The sequence below is a fragment of the Talpa occidentalis genome, unplaced genomic scaffold (genome assembly GCF_014898055.3).
Source record: "Talpa occidentalis isolate TD23 unplaced genomic scaffold, MPIMG_talOcc4v2.1 talOcc4.10, whole genome shotgun sequence".
In the NCBI taxonomy this organism is placed as follows: Eukaryota; Metazoa; Chordata; class Mammalia; order Eulipotyphla; family Talpidae; genus Talpa; species Talpa occidentalis.
In genome coordinates, this window is record NW_023600993.1 from 104,475,427 (window position 1) to 104,493,614 (window position 18,188).

An 18,188-nucleotide genomic window follows, 5' to 3' on the forward strand; every position below is an offset into this window, starting at 1 on the left:
TAGATTAAATACAAAATGAAGCACCAGACAGCTCTGCAAAATTGGAAGCAAGTAACAGGGCAAAGGATAGTGGTGACTGACTCGTCGCTGTCCCATCGAGGGGCGTGGCCCTGCTGCAGCCCTGGAACTGGGGCTGTGGTGAGATGAACCTGTCCTCGCCCTGTGACGTATGAGGTGGTAACAGAGCAGCTAGATGTGTGGTTAAGCTAACCCCGCTGAGCTTTAGAAAAACTGCAGTCCTCAGCAGATAAAAAGATGGAAGGAAAAAAAACGTGCAGCTGTGGGGAGGAATTCGTTCAGGAGAGCCCTGCAGGAGGCCACCACCCCAGGACTGGCCCAGAACGCCCTGCAGACCACTTGGGAGAGACTGTGGGTAACGCCCCCCGGGTGTGGTGTCAACCACTGCCGGCCCAACTGAAGGCTGGTGCTGAGGGGAGGAAATGGCGCTTACAGGTGTGGTAGGCCAACATGCCAGGCTCGTGAAAGTCAGCAGAGACACCAGTAGGACCAAGAGCCGTGGGGGGTCGGGGCTTGGGGGGCAGAGGTGAGGGGTGCGGTCACATTAGCACAGCCCCCGCAGTGGGGCCTGGGGGTGGGGAAGTGCCGCTTCGAAAAGTCCATGACTCAACCCAAGTTGTTCCTTAGGCAGAATTCCAGAAGTGTGAGGGAGGGGACATGGTGATGGTTCGCGGCAGCTCCTGGGCCCCTGAGCCTGTGGACCCACATTGGGGTGGGAGCTGGGGACTGAACTGTGCTACAAGGGGGCACCCCCGTGCTCCCTGCCCTTCAGTAGCGGTGTTAACTTTATGCTTGGGGAAGGGTGACACGAGCACACCCTGGAAGTCACAGAAAGCAGAGTAGCTTGTGGGCAACACAGTGAATGCTTTGTCAGAATTCTAGGATAGCAAGGAGGAAGGCGAGATGGACCTTCTTACAGAGGAGGAAGCATAGCCAGGCCCTCGAGCTCCGCTTCTCAACAGGTAGTTTTTTTAACCCATAAATAAGCCATTCAGTCATTACGCAGATGTGGGAGTGGGTGGCGGCAGGACAAGATGGGGTAGTGTGCGTGTTGTGGACAGAAGTTGGGGTGGGGCACTGCCTGGCCTGGGTAAACCATGCTGGTTTCTGTGGCCCTTGGCAATTGATCTAAGGCTTGAAAAATAAGGATGATTTCGCCATGAGAAAGCCAGTGGGATGGCATTCGGTGGGGAGGTACGGTCACTATGAAGGCAGGAACAGGAATGAGTAGAAGGTTTTGCGACTGGGAGGAAGAGACCAGTTTCAGATGGCAGCAGCCCAGGCCTGAGGGAAGGAGAAACCAGTGTGACTGAAAGTTTTTTTCTCAAGTTGGAGGGTTGGCTGGTGAACACGTCGGGTGTGGGGGGTGTTTTTCCTAAGAGGGTAAAACAAGCTGTTGTGCAAAAAGCGAGGGCAGCAGGAAGGACAGGGAGCTGGGCCTGACCATGAGCCTGGGGTCCCTGCTGGCGCTGGGCTGGACGGGCAGGCCCACCAAGGTAGGCGTCGCCACACGGCCCCGCTGTCCGAGAGACAGCGGGGATTTCTCTGGGTGGTGAGCTGGAAGGACAGACGCGGGCACAGACGGCGTGCAGTGTGATGCCGGCCGAACACCCTGACGCAGACCCGGAGGAGCGTGCTGTGGGAGCGTCCGTGTGGGCAGGCAGGAGGCGTGCGGAGGGCCCACGGTGAGGGGTGGGAAGGCACGTCCATGGCGTCTCACTTGCTGTTTTGGCTTCCTCCTGACATGAGTCGGTGCTTCCCTTACCGGGGAAACGTTGACGGGTAGGCTGATCCTGTAATGAAACGTTTCCTTTTAATTGTTGCCTATACCTTTCTCAGCTTTTTGTCCACTTGAAGCATATTTCTTCTGTCCTTTGAGCGGCCGAGATGGATGCCTGGATGCATCGCCTCTCTTAACAGGCCTCTGCCGGCGCCTGATGTCACCCCTAAATGGAGCGCCCCTGCCGTAATTGATGGACAGCTGAGCTGTGAGCTTTTAGGACTAATTGTAAAGTCTAAACTAAAACACTTCCTGGAGCTGTCTTTAAATAACAATACTAGCACCTTGCGCAGGTATAGTGCTTTACAGCTCGCGGAGCACTTTCACATACGTTACATCACTTAATCTCCACAATAAACAAGGCTTTTGAACACTTAGGTCTTTCCTGAGTGAGAAATCACGCCACGCATTGAGTGAATCACGGTGCATCGCCCAAGCTTGTCATACAGCAACCATTTATCGAGCAGCTTCTATGCATGAAGCACTTCACTGAGGATACCGAGGGGTACGAGTCCAGCAAATAAATACCCAGTACAGCGTACCTGTCCAGTGGATGTGATCCTGCTTCCTACCTCGCTCTCCCTTCCTCATCACACTCACTTACTGTGGAGGCTGCTTGCTGAGCCATAAATCTATATCTGAACTGCCAGGAATTCACCCTATCAGACTTTAAGGTTCTCAAAGTAAGGATTCTGATACTTACATAATCAGTGATTGTTAGAAAGTTAGTCTACTAATTTCAGCTCAGGATTTTTTGACAATCACATCTCCTGTTGAGTCTTTCAGCCTGCTGGAAGGGTCTAGCCATTGAGTTCCTTGTCCTGATTGGGATGACTGGAGTAGGATTCCAAGTTACCCCGTGGCCCTTGGCCCCAGAAGGCTTATTATCTACTACATGATCCTCTCTGGGTCCTGAGCCAGGAAGTGTGAAGAAGGGCACTGGGAGACAAAAGACTCTCCAAGCGGGAGCTAGCGTTCTGGGTGATGGGGAGTAGATGGTAGCACTGAGGCTGCAGCCAGGCCCCAGGGCAGGACTTCTGAACCTTTGTCCAAGAGCCTCGGGTGCCCAGGCGTGTGCGCGGGCCGCCATGCCTCCTCAGGTTCTCCAGAAAATGTGGGACTCCCAAAACAGTAGTAACCCCTCCCTCCAAAGCCCCCAGAGCAGAGTGCCTTGCGGTGGGCGATGTGGACTGCAGCCACCATCCCCCTCCCATCGTGGACTGGTCAGCCCCTGAGGTCTGATGCGTGGCCTGTTGGTGCAACTGGGGGTGGGGGGTGTTGTGTTCTAGCTGAAACACAGCCGGCCCCTAGGACGTGGCTTGTCCCTCTGCCTTCCTTGCTCCTTGTTTGTCATCTTAATTTTATTGACGCTGGTGTCAGCTGTTTGTGTGGTCGTGTGGTTTGGGAATGGGGGAGATCAAACCCAAATGGCCTATTTATTAGTATGCTCATTTCCTAGACACAGTCTCTAGAATGTTTTCCCATAATACCATCTTTTTAAATAACAACTTCCATATTTTACAAAGGACGCTAATGTCTGCATCATCAAACTGTCTCTCGGCTCTTGGATATGGAACATAAGCGGTCACAGCTGAAGAGCTCGCCCTTCTTTGTGTTGAGCAGGTGTTTTACTTTGACACGGGATATGCAACCAGCACCTGAGCCTCCCAGGAATACTCGAGAGAGGGCCTCAGTTAGGACAATGTGGAGCGGGAGTAGGTGTGTTATCCATAGTTAGGTCTAGGTAATGCTTCCGACTGGGGCTGGCAACCTGCTTAAAATAATTGTGTTCTGATCATTTAGGTCTCTCTTTATAGGGCATCTTTTATGACCAAGACTGTCCAGTACCAAAATGAGCTACATAAATTCCTAATCTGGGATACAGCTGGACAAGAACGAGTAAGTCACCCTTTAATTTACTATGTGTTTTTCTGAGGCCCAAGTTAAAGCGCCAACTCAGCTGTCGACGTCCCTGTCATTTCACGTTACTCACTGCTCTTCTGTGCGCCGGAGACACATTTATTTCCATTTGCGTAGGCCAGCCTTTTTCTTTTCAATTAGAGCCGCAAAGTCCACTGATGGAGAAAGTGATAATGGGCACTGAGGGCATTTTTATACTTTTAGTGTCTTAAAGTAAATGCAGACTAACAGGCCTGATCAAGTCCCACTCAGAGCATTGTATGTAATTTGGGGCTCCCGCCTCCAGAAAGATATAAAAGGATGAGTTGTGAGAGGGGAGAGTTAAGCACATCTCATTTATAGCCGCCTTTTAAAAGCTAAAGAGGGAACTTTACAGCATATAAAGTTTGAGATTTAAGTGAAATGGATGAGCTAACAGAGTGCCCTGCAACGGGAACTTAATAAAGGCCTGACAATGGAGTTGTCCGAGGTGGCTGTCTGCCTCAGGGAGTGCCTGGGCCTGAGCAGGGCCTGGCCACGGCACCGCGGCACAGAATGGGGGCTGGAAGCCCCCCCCACATTGGACTGGGGTAGGGAGGCAGGGAACAGACGCTGGCCTGATCCCTCATTTTCCCTCTGGGCCCTGAGCCTGACTTCCCTGTTGAGGTGCGCCTGGCAGCCGCTCCATTACTCAACTGCTGTTTAATTTTGTTTTCAAGCAGTACTATCAAAACAGAACATCTGATGGATGCCCGGTGCTATCTTAAGCTCCTAAAAGTGTTCCAGAAGTAACCAAGAGAGATAGTCTGTCGTCACGGCCTTATCTCAGGCAGCGTAGATACTGTGCGTGGCGTAAAATCTGACAAGCATCCCAGACAAGTGGAGGGAAACAAAATAGCGTGACCCGTCCTAGGCGAACACCATGACCAGCACAGACTGAGCGCCTGCGGTTTGCTCCCTTGGTGTCTGCTGGGCTTTTTAAAGCCTGACGGCATGCCCTGTGCCCAGTGGTCCCTGCGCTCTGTCTCCCCACCCCTCCTTGCTGCCGGCCACCTAGAGTGGGACACTGAGGACAACCAGACCTTGGCTGACCGGCACACACCCATCCTTCAGAAGCACGCCTGCCCACAGGGCCTTCTGCATATATCTCGGGATGTAGCCCCTGCAGCTCATCATGCGAGTGACATGCATGCCCTTTCACTGAACCCCAGTTTGAGGTACCCCTTCGTATACTTGATGCTACCACAAAGCCCTCCTATAACATAGACTTGGGTCTGCTCTGAATCAGATTATCCTGGTGTCTGCTGTCTCTTTGTCTACACCATAAAGAATATTACCCAGGGTCTGTGCCTCTTTCCCACTGCTGCCAGAGTAGCAGGGCTCTGCTAAGTTCTGTAATTAGTCGCTTTGCCTGCTTCTGTTTTCCCAGTTCTACTTGATTCTACATCAGGAATCATCACTCTGAAATGCAGATCTGCCCCACCCGACCCAGAGCACGGTCGCTTACCCAGCTGGCACAGGGAATATAAATGAAGCAGGCAGGCAGGTGAGGGGGCAGAATAACTGCCTACTACGGGGCCCTGTGGAGAGACCATTGGGAAAAGCGCCAACTGGTGAGCTCACGCTGCAGCCCTTGCCGGCGGGCTGGGGCACAGGCCCAGGTGGCCAGATCTCAGTGTTTAAGAAAAGCCAGACACCTGGCGGCTGATCTCAGGTAGTTTGAGCTGCTGTGGGGACCACACGGGTCACATCTGAGCTGTGCTGACCACCTGTGGTCCACCTCGAGGCCCCAGGCATGCCAGCCCTGCGAGGTGCGCCTGTCTCCCCTCCTCCTCTCCCTTGTCCTTTGTTGGCGTGAGCCTTCCCAGTGCCCAGTGGACAGCAGCTCCTGCCCAGGGGCTGCTGCAACCTAAAAAAACACATCTGTGGCCTTCCAGACTCTCCTCCGATGGCACCTCGGGGCTTTCTGCTCCCCCTGCTGCGCTCACCTACATGCCGGCAGGCAGTGCATCCCTGGGGCTCAAACCCCAGTCTAGAGCTCATCCTGCCTCCTCTGCTCCATCTGTGTGTTCTGACAGCTGCATCTTCTAAATAGACCTCAGTCCTCACTTCTCTCCAGCTCTCCTACCAGCTCTCAGCTCTTGAACTCTCCCCTGGGTTTCCTGGAGCCTTTTCGCTCTTCCAGTGCCACTGCCCTGTCACTTCCCCTCCCTCACAGGACACAGAGCAATCTTTGGAAAATGTAAATCTGACTCTGTTAACTTCTGTCAAATATCCACAGCTCTCCTCGGAGTAGCCAACTACACCTTGGCCGACAGAACCCTGCAAGGCCTGTGTAACCCGCTCTCCTCGGTGCCCTCCTGCTCTGTCCCCTTGCCCTCCCAGTGCTCGCCCACCGGCCATGCTCAGGGCCTTGCCTCTCAGCCACACATGCCTTCTTCCGCTATGGGACTCTCTTCCCTCTACTTGTGCTGGCTCCTTCCCCACCTTTTGGTCTCAGGCTAAATATCACATACCCCCAGGCATTTTCCCTGGCCCCCACATACCTCAGAGGACCCCAGTTCCTTCTCCATCACTACTCCTTAGTCGTTTTCCTTAGGACCCCCATTGCAAGATGTGGTCTGATTTCTGTCCCAGGCCTTTATGGACTGCCTCTCCCTGCAGAGTGCACTCTCGAGGGCTGGGACCCTGGGTCCCTGCTGGGCCTGTGTGCCTGGCACGTGCCTGGGGTGATGTCAACCCTCGGTGTTGATGGAACCAGTTAGTAGATGGGCCCTTCACTGCCCTTATCCCTGGAGTGTCCCGTTTCCTTCCTTGTCCACCCTCTGGTAGACTGATCTCCTGGGGGCAGGGTGTCTCGTGCCTGAGCTCTCAGCCCCTGGCACCTGGTTTTGATGCCAGTGCATGAACGTGAGCTGCTGGCCCGCCAACTTGGGCTCAGATAAGGAAGGATAGATTCTCCACCTGCTTTCACCATGTGAGTATTGCATGCCTCAAATGATAAATTTCTGGCGTTTGCATCTTTATTATTCAGTGCCCTGTAGTAACGCGAGGCACCACACAACCAGAAGTCACCATAAAATGAAAGAAAGCCTTTTTTAATGAACTGCCCACACAGACATCCTCTCACTGCCCCTCAGAGCTGTCACCGAATGTAGTTTTGACAGACGGGTTGTCTGTGGATGGGCCAATGGCAGGTGATTGCACTGATCTCACTCAGTCGGTGAAGGTGACTTTGGAGAACTTCTCAAATGCCACGCAAAGCCACTGATGGTAAGGATCTTGTTAAATTAAAGGAAGAGAACAAGACTGATCAGGATGATGATAAAAGTGCTTCAGTGATTTGTGTGTCAAAGGGTTGAGAGGCATAGGGAAAACTGATGGCGCCTTCAAATATTTTTGTAAAAATTACCCTTTCTGTGATAGGACCAGGAGAATCGAACATGAAATGAAGGATCATGTGTTGTGTTAGCATGTAGTTTTATCAGGAAAATTGCAGTCGGGTTATCAGTCAGCTTTGATTCAGTGTTCATTCAGGAAACCTAACTCCTGATTGCAGTATCTCCCTGTTTTCAAACAGCCAGTTGAATGAAACTTGTTTTCATAATTTCACATTTATTGTCTCAAGATAGGCCCTTTGTCAGATCGTTTTGTCCCTGTTTGCTGTCCTGAGTGAGTTCATTTTTAGTGACCTTCCCACCTGTCCCCGTCACTGACAGCCCTCCAGCAGCAGCAGGGGACGGACTGGCACCCTGCACGCACGCGTGACACAAATGCACCATAAACATTGCGACAGCAATTCAGTGCTTGCATTCAGACTGTGGAGACGAGCTTCCTGACCACGGTCTGTGGATACTGCTCCCGTCCTTAGCGCTCGTGCGCCAGAATGGCTATCCCCCAGTTGGAGCCCTCATTCATCGTCCAGGGCCATGGAAGGACTTGTTCCGTCTTTCAAGTCAGAGTGGAGTGAGGTGGCATCTAGACCGGGGCTCCACGCTGCAGGCCCACAGGCCAAATTCAGCCTGCAGCTTGGCTATCTAAAGTTGTATTGGAACACAAGCACGCTTGCTTAGGTATCGTCTGTGGCTTCTTTCAGTCCCCGGTAATAGAAGTAAGTAGTTGCAACAGATATCCTATGACCCAAAGAGCCTAAAAATGTTTGCTATCTGGCCCTTTCCAAGGAAAGTTTACCAACCCCTGATTAGAGCCAGGCTTGGAGCAAAGAGGTGCTGGCGTCATTTGAGTCTGTTCACAAGCTGGCACTTCTCTTTCTTTATACTAGAAGAACTTCGAAAGAGTTTCGGTGTCAGTAATGGTGGAGTGCCAGCAAAGGGTTAATTCCCCCTCAGGCGACAGTTATGGCTAAGTAAACTCTGGACATAAAGAACCAGCTAAAGGCACTGCCAAGCAGCCAGCGCCCCTAGACTGAAAAGGTAGCTACATTGGGGAGACTCACATTTTTTTAACTACCTCAGGGACACTCCCCAGTCCCTGCAGCCCAGGACTCAAGCAGGAAGCTCATCTTTCTAGCACCCAGTATTTGAGGACAGAGCTCAGGGCCACTGGCGCAGCTGGGGAAAGAGGAGACAAATCGCAGAAGAGATGGCTCTGATGAGCAGGGAAGCCACCAAACCCAGATGGTTCAAATATGTTCGGAGACATAAAGATGAAGTATCTTATCTGCCTAACCACAGATGGAGAACTCACACAGAGCAGACACTAACCATCAAATGGAAATTCTAGAACTGAAGACTGTAATGGCTAAAATGAAAACCCACTGGATGGGCCACGGAACTAACCAAGAAAGGATTGGGAAAATCCACACCGCCTCAGCATCACAGGAACCAAGTCCAACAGTCTAACTCATGTAACTGGAGCAGAAAGGGGGGAGGGGAAGCGGCGCAGATAAAAGCCTGCTCTGAGAAAGAAGGGCTGAAAACCTCCCAAATTTGGTGGACTATATCAATTCACAAATCCAAGAAGCTACGGAAACACTTAAGTAGAAAGAGAAGCACATCTAGGCCCAGCGTGGTCACACTGCGGAGAGCTGCAGAGAGAGACGGGGAGCCAGCCCGGGGCGCGGGGTGCGGATTGAAGCTGGACCCGGCAGAAGCAGCGCAGGCCAGGAGACAGTAGGAGCCCCAGCCTGCCAAAAACAAAACTAGCTTTCAGACATGAAATTTTGTTTTAGAAAAACAAAAGCTGAGAGGATTCAGCAGCAGTTCCAGAGTTTTTCAGGGAGAGGGGACGTGCCACCCAGGGGCAACTCATGTCCACAGGAAGAAGTAATAACCACTGGAGATGGTGAATCTAAACGTCTATTTTTTCTTCTTAGTTAAAAGATTATTGGGTATTTAATGCAAAAATTATAACATCAAATTGTATGGTTTACAGTATATGTACATTAAAGCGCCAGGGGTCTATGTATTTGTGGGTTAAAGCACCAGGGACAGTAGGCTCAAGAGGATTAGACTCTCAGAGGTTCTGGTCTTTTACCTGAGGGCATGCATTTTCTTTTTTTCTTTTTTTTTCTTTTTTATGTAGAGGCATGTTTTATGTATTTATTTGTTTGTTTGTTTTTGTTTATACATGCACTGGGTACAGTCAGAAGTGTGGGAGGGTGAGAAAATTCACCAGAGTCAGAGCCGGGAGCAGAGCAGGCAGAAGGACCGAAGTCCACTGCTGAGGGGAGCAGCGGGTGGCAGGAGAGGTCTGCGCGCCATGCGGGACCCTCCTCCGGTGGCCGGGGAGCAGCCGGGGGTCGAACCGGCGCCACAGAGGCCGCGGGCAGCTTCGCAACCCAGCGCTCAACCGCTGCGCCACCGGGAAGGCCCAGAGGGCATGCATTTTAAACTCCAAGTAGACTCTGGAGAAAACCTACGGTGGCTATAAAAATCTTTGCAAGAAGATTGAACTAAATCATCAGTGAGCAGATTATTAAAAGTCTATGTTAAAAGCATTCAGTTAATGCAAAAAAGGAGAGAAAAGTAAGAACGGGGTTTTTTTTTTTTTTTTAAAAAGATTTATTTATTTATACATACATACATACATACATACATACATACATACATACATACATACATACAAGCACTGGGTAGAGTCAGAAGCACGGGAGGGTGAGAGAATTCACCAGAGCCAGAGCGGGGAGCAGAGCAGGCAGACTGACAAAGTACACTGCTGAGGGGAGCAGCGGGCGGCAGGAGAGGTCTGCGCGCCACGTGGGACCCTCCTCCCGTGGCTGGGGAGCAGCCGGGGATCGAACCGGCGCTGCAGAGGCTGCGGGCAGCTTCGCAACTGCACCACCGGGGAGGCCCAAGAACGGGATTTTTTTAAGTGAAACACACATGAAACAAACAGCAAAAAGGCTGCCTGAGACCGGCGAGTACCAGGGCGTGGAGGGCTGACCATCCCACTTAAAAGGCAGAGGCAGTCGGGTTGGAGAGAGGATGGAAAATGATGTTCTGTGCAGAGCAGAAGCAAAAGAAAACCACTGTGGTTACATGACTACAGCGAACCTGCCGGGAGTCAGGCTTGTCACCAGGGCCAGGGAGAGGCTTGCTGGTGCTTCGGGAAACTGCTGGTGTTGATGGAGCTGTCTTCTGTCTTGGGGGCATTTACCGGGTGAGATGCATAACACATTTGTTTCTTTCCAGATGTAAGGTGTTTTATCAAACTTAACATCTTTGCATTTCTCTGTGGATTTTCTCTTACACATTTAAATGCAAAAAATAACCCAATGGGTGCATTCTGGAAGTTAAGGACACCCGTGGGGTGGCTCCCCTGTGGTGTGCTTCCCTTCCTGCAGTGCTTTCCTTTCTCTTTTCCTTTTAAAATACCTGTACAATGTCCTCATTGAGCCAGAATTTTGCTCAGAGTTAGGTATCTAAAGTACTTGACTTACGTTTCCTGGCTGCCACTCTTCTCAGAAACATCCACTCACTAGAACCTTGTTTTCTAGAGTCACAGACGTCTCGGCCACAGTAACCACAGGCGGCTGTGCAGCCCTGACCCCCTGTGAGCTGTTCAGTAGTAGCAGAACTGGAGGCTGGGTCTGCTTAGGAATCTCACCATTGTCATCTTCCTGCAAGATGTTAAGATTCTTGCCTTTACGGATCCGTTTAATGCATTGTTTTACTATATTTCTCTAGATCCTGCTTACCTTTTTTTAGGAAGTAACATTGCATTAAACATGAGATAAGTCTCAGGTGTGCATCCTCTGAAGGTGTGTATTTACCTGCAGTGGTTTTTGTTTTTGTGTGTGTATGTGTGTTTTTTTGTTTTTCTGTGTTTTTTTTTTGGTTTTTTTTCTAAAACTTCACCCCAGGGCAGGGATCTTTCTCACAAAAGCCAGTAATACATCCTGTGTCTGAGCAGCTGGGCCTGGCGTTTAGTTCAGCATCACCCCACACTTATGTTCTTACTCATTTATCACCAGTCCTTGCTTAGGCTCCAGAGACAGGATGGCGTGCAGGTCACACGTGCCCTGTCCCTCACGGGGTGTCCAGTCAGAGTGCCTCTTTCCTTTGTGAAGCTCATGTTCCTGTGAGAGTGTAATGGCCAAAGGCTAACCGCGCCAGCTAGGAAATTGCAGGCTCTGGCTCTGCATGGGGCGGGCACTGTGCTCCAGATGCTCTTGGTGGGGGAGGCGGGGAGGGTGCTGGAGTCCGGCTGCCGACAGAGCACATGGAGTGCAGGGGTGTCGCATCTCAGGGAGGGGCCGGGTATCAGAGTCAGAGATCAAGTGTAGGTAAAATTCTTGTCTGTAAACGTCAGCGCGTCGTGTTCACAGAGTGAGAAGCTCCCTCCAGCACACACATGTGCTGGGCCCAGGCTGCGCAGGAAAGAGCTTCACATTCTCCCTCTCATGCTCATGAGGAAGGGCTCTCCCCAACCTCCCCTTGCTATTTAAATCGTTGTTCCAGTCCCCTTCCCTCTCTTTCCTCCCACTTACTCATCAGGGTGAGGGGGTGGGGGCGAAGGAGCAGCCCACGCCCAGTCAAAGTCTGGAGACATGTACTGCACTGGGGAGCTGCCCCACGCGTGAGATTTCAGAGAAGCTAGTTACACACTCGTCCAAGTAGGGACTGTAAATGTAAGCTCATTTCCGGGGTGCAATTTGTCTTTACGACACCCAAATGCAGCCGCTTCTCTGGAGAACTATTTGCAGCATTACTTTTATCTCCTTGATTGTTTGGGAAGCCAAAGTTTAAAGGACTATTGAACGAATGAATTTGGGTGTTATAACATCGAGCCCAATTAAAAAGCCTTTTAAACTTAAACAGTTGTTTGTAGCACCATAGTTAATTCCTGGAAAACCGTGTTCTGAGCCATCTTCTGAAATGCACTTACTTCAGTGTTCCATTAAAAGTGTTGCCTTTGGTAGTCACTGATTCATTTGCTTGAAAGCATCGTGCCATCTCCTTTGGCGTAAGAGAGTCCCTTCGTGCAAGGATCATTGGCTGAAAAGTCTAACAAAAGACACATCTAACCCATTTGCCCATTTGTTGTTTGCCCTTCTCCGCAGTTCCGTGCCCTGGCGCCCATGTACTACCGGGGCTCGGCGGCCGCTATCATCGTGTACGACATCACGAAGGAGGTAAGCCCCGGCTCTGCTCGTTAGCCTCTTTTGAAAGGTCTCCTTGGGTTGCTTAGGTCTCCAGTCGCTTCCTTCCCCTTCTGTGTTCCAGGAGACATTTTCAACATTAAAGAACTGGGTAAAAGAGCTTCGCCAGCATGGCCCCCCCGACATAGTCGTTGCCATCGCGGGGAATAAGTGTGACCTCATCGATGTCAGGTGAGTCGCCAGAACAGGAGGTGACGACACTGCCAGTTATGTGTTCCTATTCTTACTGAACAGAGTTCCATGTGAGAATCTTGATTTTATGTTCTCTCTGACGTTGAAAAATTCCTTTTTACAGTGTGGCTGGGTCCTGAAGTTTCAAACTAAAGCGAAGATTCCGAGCATTTAGGTCTAGTTAGGTAATCTATGCAGGCAGGCGTGTGACTGGCTTAAGTACTGGTTGCATCGTACGCGACATTGTCTGAGATCAGCCTAGCCCACGGTGCCCCGACATGGCCTGCTTGCATAGGGAAAGCATATTTTAAGGAAGGCACATTTTTTGGCCATTTCTTTGGACTACTTCCGTGATTCCCACCGCAAGGACTGCTTCTGGGGTGAAGAACCCCCTGCAGTCTGGGGCTTTCCCTGGCATGTCGTGCAAGTAGCGTGGAGTGTTGTCTTGTCTTGTTTAACCACTGAAGCGGTGTCATCGGGAGGATCATGTCGGGACTCAGTGACTGGCCATTATGACATCCCCTGTCATCCTGAGTCTGCTTAATTACTGGATAGGTGAGGATGACATTAAGACCTGATCTGCGTTGTTGCCTTCCAGAGAAGTCATGGAGAGAGATGCTAAGGACTACGCTGATTCCATCCACGCAATTTTTGTAGAGACCAGCGCAAAAAACGCGATAAACATAAATGAACTCTTTATAGAAATCAGTGAGTATCTCTTGCCTCATTTTCCACAGGGTTTCCTCTATGCAGAGCAACTTAAAAGAGAATTATTCTGCCGAGTAAAATACCTACCTCATCTGGAATAGTCTAGTCTCTGATATTGTTCTCAGAGGAATGAGATTTGAGAATGTCAGTGTGGCGGCCAGTTTCATATCCTTGTAATTGCTGGAGAGCTGCCGCCTGATGACTGCAGCTCTTCTCGAACGCTGCTGCTGAATAAATAATGCGCAGGGCATGGAGGTCCTGGGAGCTGTCATCCCTCCTGCCTCCTCTCTTCAAATGTGTTTCAATTAGTTGTCCAGAGTCATTGAAAATGAACAAAATAAATAAAGGGAAATGAAATGCTTGTGTAATTCCACTGTAAGAAAACCCTCAAAAATTAATACTCGAAGTAAAAGGGGAGCCCTCCTCCCCACCCCCACCCCCATCCCTTTCCAGAGGTCTCGATGTGATGATGCTAGATGAGCAAGAGGCTGCTGCCAGCCCCTTTGGGGTCCTTTACAGATCATATCTATGCTTATGCATTTTATTCAGTTTCATCAAAATATTTACTGAGGACAGTTCCAGGCTCAGGGGAGGCAGCGGCGGTGAACAAGATGGGCAAGGCGAGGCCCTTTCATTCCTGGAGCGCCAGTACTTCAGGAGATGCCTGACAGTGAGCACAAAAATAAGGAAGATCCTTTTAGATGCTGAGGTGTGATAGGAAGAAAATAATGTCTGTGGTCAGAGAAGGCCTCTGAGGAGGAGGCACTAGAGCAGAGACCCCAGGGAGCTGCTGTGCAGGTGACTCCAGTGCCCCGGACGTGTCAGGAGCCCGTGTGGAGTGAGCTGGCATCAGCCACCTTGGACAGAGTCCTTAAAAGTCCAGGCTGCTGAAGCTGGACATACTCTTGGCAGCACAGAGGAACGGGCAGGAGCAGGGGGTGGCCACAAGTGGGACAAACCACCCAAAGGGGCAGAAGGGGGTAGAAAGCCCACATGACCCCCACAGTGGGCAAGCTGGGGCCCAGCTCCAGTGGTTGGGGCCACGCTGCGGTATTGGCCCCTGGCCGGGAACCGCTGGGTTACTTTTGTTTTCATGTTTCGTGTTCTCCCATGTTTATTCAAAGACCCAGAGGTCTGTCACCTGTCCCGTCGTGCAGAGCTGGCCGCTAGTCCCAGTGTTTTCAGCGATCTGCGTGGGCCACCAGACCCTTGCCGCCGGATGTGGCCCTGGACTGCCTGCCTGGCAGCCTCCAGTCCACGCCCTTCCTTTCAACCTGAGCAAGTCGAGCTCTTACTGTTTTCCCAGGTGGTAAATGCATCTGCTACCCAGATGCATTCTTTACCAGCAACAGAAGGCCAGACAAGAATTTTCCACTTTTTTTTTTTTTTTTTTTTTTTTTTTAAGAAAAGCATTTATGGCATTTAGTGAACCTCCATGTGGTCTCAAACTACCAGGGAGCAGCACACACACCCCCACACACACACCTTAATGTCACCTCAGCTCTTCCACTGAAGAGCTTGGCCTTGGTGATGCAGGCCGCTTCAGGACCTTCCCGTCCCCCTCCCCGGGGCGTCGCAGGGGCCCAGCTGCACCACGTCCATGACGGGCGGCTCCAGTCTTGTTTTCTGCAGCGTTTACCCGAGTGCAGTCTCTTACCAAGGTCCATGGTTTATCAAGATCGGCATTGGGCAGGTGCTGCAGCATGCCAGTGCCTCGTACTAGCTCTCCCGAAGTGGCCTGGGTGGTATCTGTTGAAGCTAGTGGTGATGCCTGCCGCCAGCTGGGTGGTCCCTGGGTCCCCAGGTGCTGGCCAGCGAGGCCATGATTCACATGCCTCAGTGAGCTGTACACACTAACTTTTATGTAAGGACTTTCATAGTTGGTAGAGTTCACAACCTTCCTGTTTTTAAGATCATAAAGATTAGAAAAACGTCTATGTAAATTGAGTTTATTGTTTACTGGGTGCTATAAAATTGCATTAGCAGAAAGCTAATTTTTTAAGAAAATTTGATATACATACATGAAAGTGCTCGTGTCAGAAGCATAAAGGTCAAGAGATTTTCACAAACCACGGCCACTGCTGTACATCTCATTCAGATCAAGATCTAGCAGCACCCAGAAACCCTCCCCCTGGCGCCCCCCAGGGACTGCTGTCCTGACTGCTAAACCATGGACCTTGGTAAGAGGCTGCACTCAGGTAAACGCTGCAGAAAACAAGACTGGAGCCGCCCGTCATGGACGTGGTGCAGCTGGGCCCCTGCGACGCCCCGGGGAGGGAGACAGGAAGGTCCTGAAGCGGCCTGCATCCCAAGGCCAAGCTCTTCAGTGGAAGAGCTGAGGTGACATTAAGGTGGGGGGGGGGTGTGCTGTGCCTCTTCGAATCTGTTTTTGTACTTCATATTTTTCTAAACATACTTAATACTGCATGATGTTTCTTACATGTCAGGATTTGTTCTCATGGGGCTGTGTGTGTCAGAACCCAGAGCGGGGAGAACACCTACAGTGTGGCTATCCCTATGTGGGAGGGCATTCGGGTAGTTGTTTCCCTTCACACCTCCTCCCTGTCGTCCACACCTCTGTGAGCGCATCTCGTGTCGGTGCCCTCCACCCGTGTGTCTCTGTGGCAGGCGTTTCCACCCAGGGGTAAAGTGACTCAGTCTGGTTGGCACATGTACAATGAGTTTTCTGCCCCTCAGTCTTTGTGGTGGAGCTCTCCCCACCCCAAGGTAGTCATTACCTGCATTTCTGTGAGTTCCTGAGGTGAGCTCCTTTCTGGATATTTATGTTCACAGATTATCTGGATATCTTCTTTTGTAAAGTTTTGCTGCCATTGAGTTACCTGCCTGTTTCTTAATCCTGAATATGAGTCTGTTGTTGATTGTATTGGAAACATCTCCTCTGTGGCTTGACAGTCATTTTTGAACCAATTCCTTTGATGAAGTAGAAATAATTTTTTTAATCTTAATATAATCCAATTAACACAGTCTTTATTTTACTTGATGGTTAGCACTTTGAGCTCCTCTCAAAGAAGCCATTGCCTGTTCCCAGTCTCCAAGATGTTTTCTGCTTCTAGAAACATTTCAGACATCTCTGTGCTGCTGGCTCTGTTTTTTCCCACATCCATTTATTGAGAAATATGCAATGATTAGAAGCGTCAGTAAAGCTTCTAAGTTAATTATAGTGTCCAGTACTTGTAGGACCTGCTGGGGGATTCTTGCTAGCTGTGCAGACGACATGCTGGGTGCTGCCCACCCAACTTGCTGACCCCCTCAATATGCTGGCACCTCCAGTGTAGAGAGTTGGCAGATTCCATCTCAGCCTTGTTTGTTTTGCTTTGTATTGTTTTTAGTAGATTATTTTTTATTGAGGTAAAGTTGGTTTGCAATGCTATATGTTTTAGGTTTATAAAGTCAGGAATCTTCAAATGTATGTTACCACACCATGCCCACTGCCAAGTAGCCAAATGCTCTCCACCCATTCATGCCAAAAAGTGCTTGTGTTAGTTCCTTCCGTGTCTTCAGAATACCCTGGGCCAGGTGTTATGCTGAATAGAGACTGGAAGTCAGAGATGGGGAAAGGGGGCCTCTCCCTCCAAGGGCTTAGGCCCCAGTTTGAGGGATGTAGTTGCATAAAACAACACAGTGGCATGCTCTGGTGCCCTGATTGTGCAGATGTTGTTGGAGAGACTTGGAAGTGGGGAGGTGTCGGGAAAGCCTTTGCCCCGGAAGCAGCCGGGAGTTACCAGCGGGGTGGATGGTGAGTGATTTAAGGTTCTGTCGAAATTGACTCTATGCCTCACAGAGCAGTGAAGCGAAACCCGTTCATTCTCGTGCTCCGTTGGCAGAATAAAGTGGCTCGGCCTCTTCAGAGAGCAATTTGGCAGCATCTCTCAAAATTTATTTTCTTCTTATTTTATACATTTTTTACATCATTTTTCATTTTTGCACAATGTATGCATTTTCATCTTGGTTATAGTCCCCTACAATTCCCACCCCCTCTTGCTTTGATCCTCTTCCCGCCTCCCCACACCCCCGTAGTGTGTCTCTGGTTTATAGTTGCTTGTTGATTTTGATTTTGACTTTATTATGATTAGTCTCTTCCCTGGTCCCTTATTTAGGTTTTCTAGATTCCTGCTATGAGTGAGACCATCCGGTATTTTTCTTTTTCTTTCTGGCTTATTTCGCTGAGCATGATCCCTTCCAGCGCCATCCATGTTGCTGCAAATGGCATGTGTTTATCTTTTTTGAATGCTGAGTAATATTCCATGGTGTATATGGACCACATCTTCTTGATCCAGTCATCCATTTTGGGCATTTGGGTTGTTTCCACAGCTTAGCTATTGTAAACAGTGCTGCTATAAACATAGGGGTGCAGGTGCCCTTTTGAATTAATGATTCTGTGTCCTTTGGGTAAATACCTAGGAGTGGAATTGCTGGATCCTATGGAAGCTCTATCTTTAATAGGTTGAAGAATCTCCACACAGCTCTCCATAGTGGCTGGACCACTTTGCACTCCCACCAGCAGTGCAGGAGAGTTCCTTTTTCTCTACATCCTCGCCAACATTTGTTGTTGCTAGTTTTTTTAACATGTGCCATTCTCACTGGTGTGAGATGGTATCTCATGGTAGTTTTGATTTGCATTTCCCTGATTACAAGCGGTATTGAACATTTTTTCATATGCCTGTTGGCCATTTGCATTTTCTCTTTGGAGAAGTTTCTTTTAGCTCTTCTGCCCATTTTTTGACTGGATTATTTACTTTGTTTTTGTTGAGAGCTCTCAAAATTTAAATTGCACGTCCTTCTTGTGTTCTTGCTAGAATACAGTGTGTGTGGTATAAATACCCAGGAGGAGTATAGCATGGCCTAGCTCTTCCACTCCTGCTAATTTATCCTACACATTCTCTCATAAGTTCACAAAGATGGTTTTTGCATCATTAATAATATCAAAATATTGGAAACAAAGTAAATATCCATCATCTGGGGAGTGGT

The 18,188-nt window shown here is 49.9% G+C and overlaps 1 protein-coding gene across 1 annotated transcript in view; it reads left to right on the forward strand.

The window, feature by feature from the left end:
• RAB22A (RAB22A, member RAS oncogene family) overlaps positions 1-18,188 on the forward strand; it is a 49,643-nt gene that overhangs the window by 23,976 nt on the left and 7,479 nt on the right. The window contains exons 3-6 of the mRNA XM_037500819.2: positions 3,616-3,697; positions 12,222-12,293; positions 12,385-12,491; positions 13,090-13,199. Coding sequence (XP_037356716.1) covers positions 3,616-3,697; positions 12,222-12,293; positions 12,385-12,491; positions 13,090-13,199 — 371 coding nt within the window. The remainder of the gene's footprint in view (positions 1-3,615; positions 3,698-12,221; positions 12,294-12,384; positions 12,492-13,089; positions 13,200-18,188) is intronic.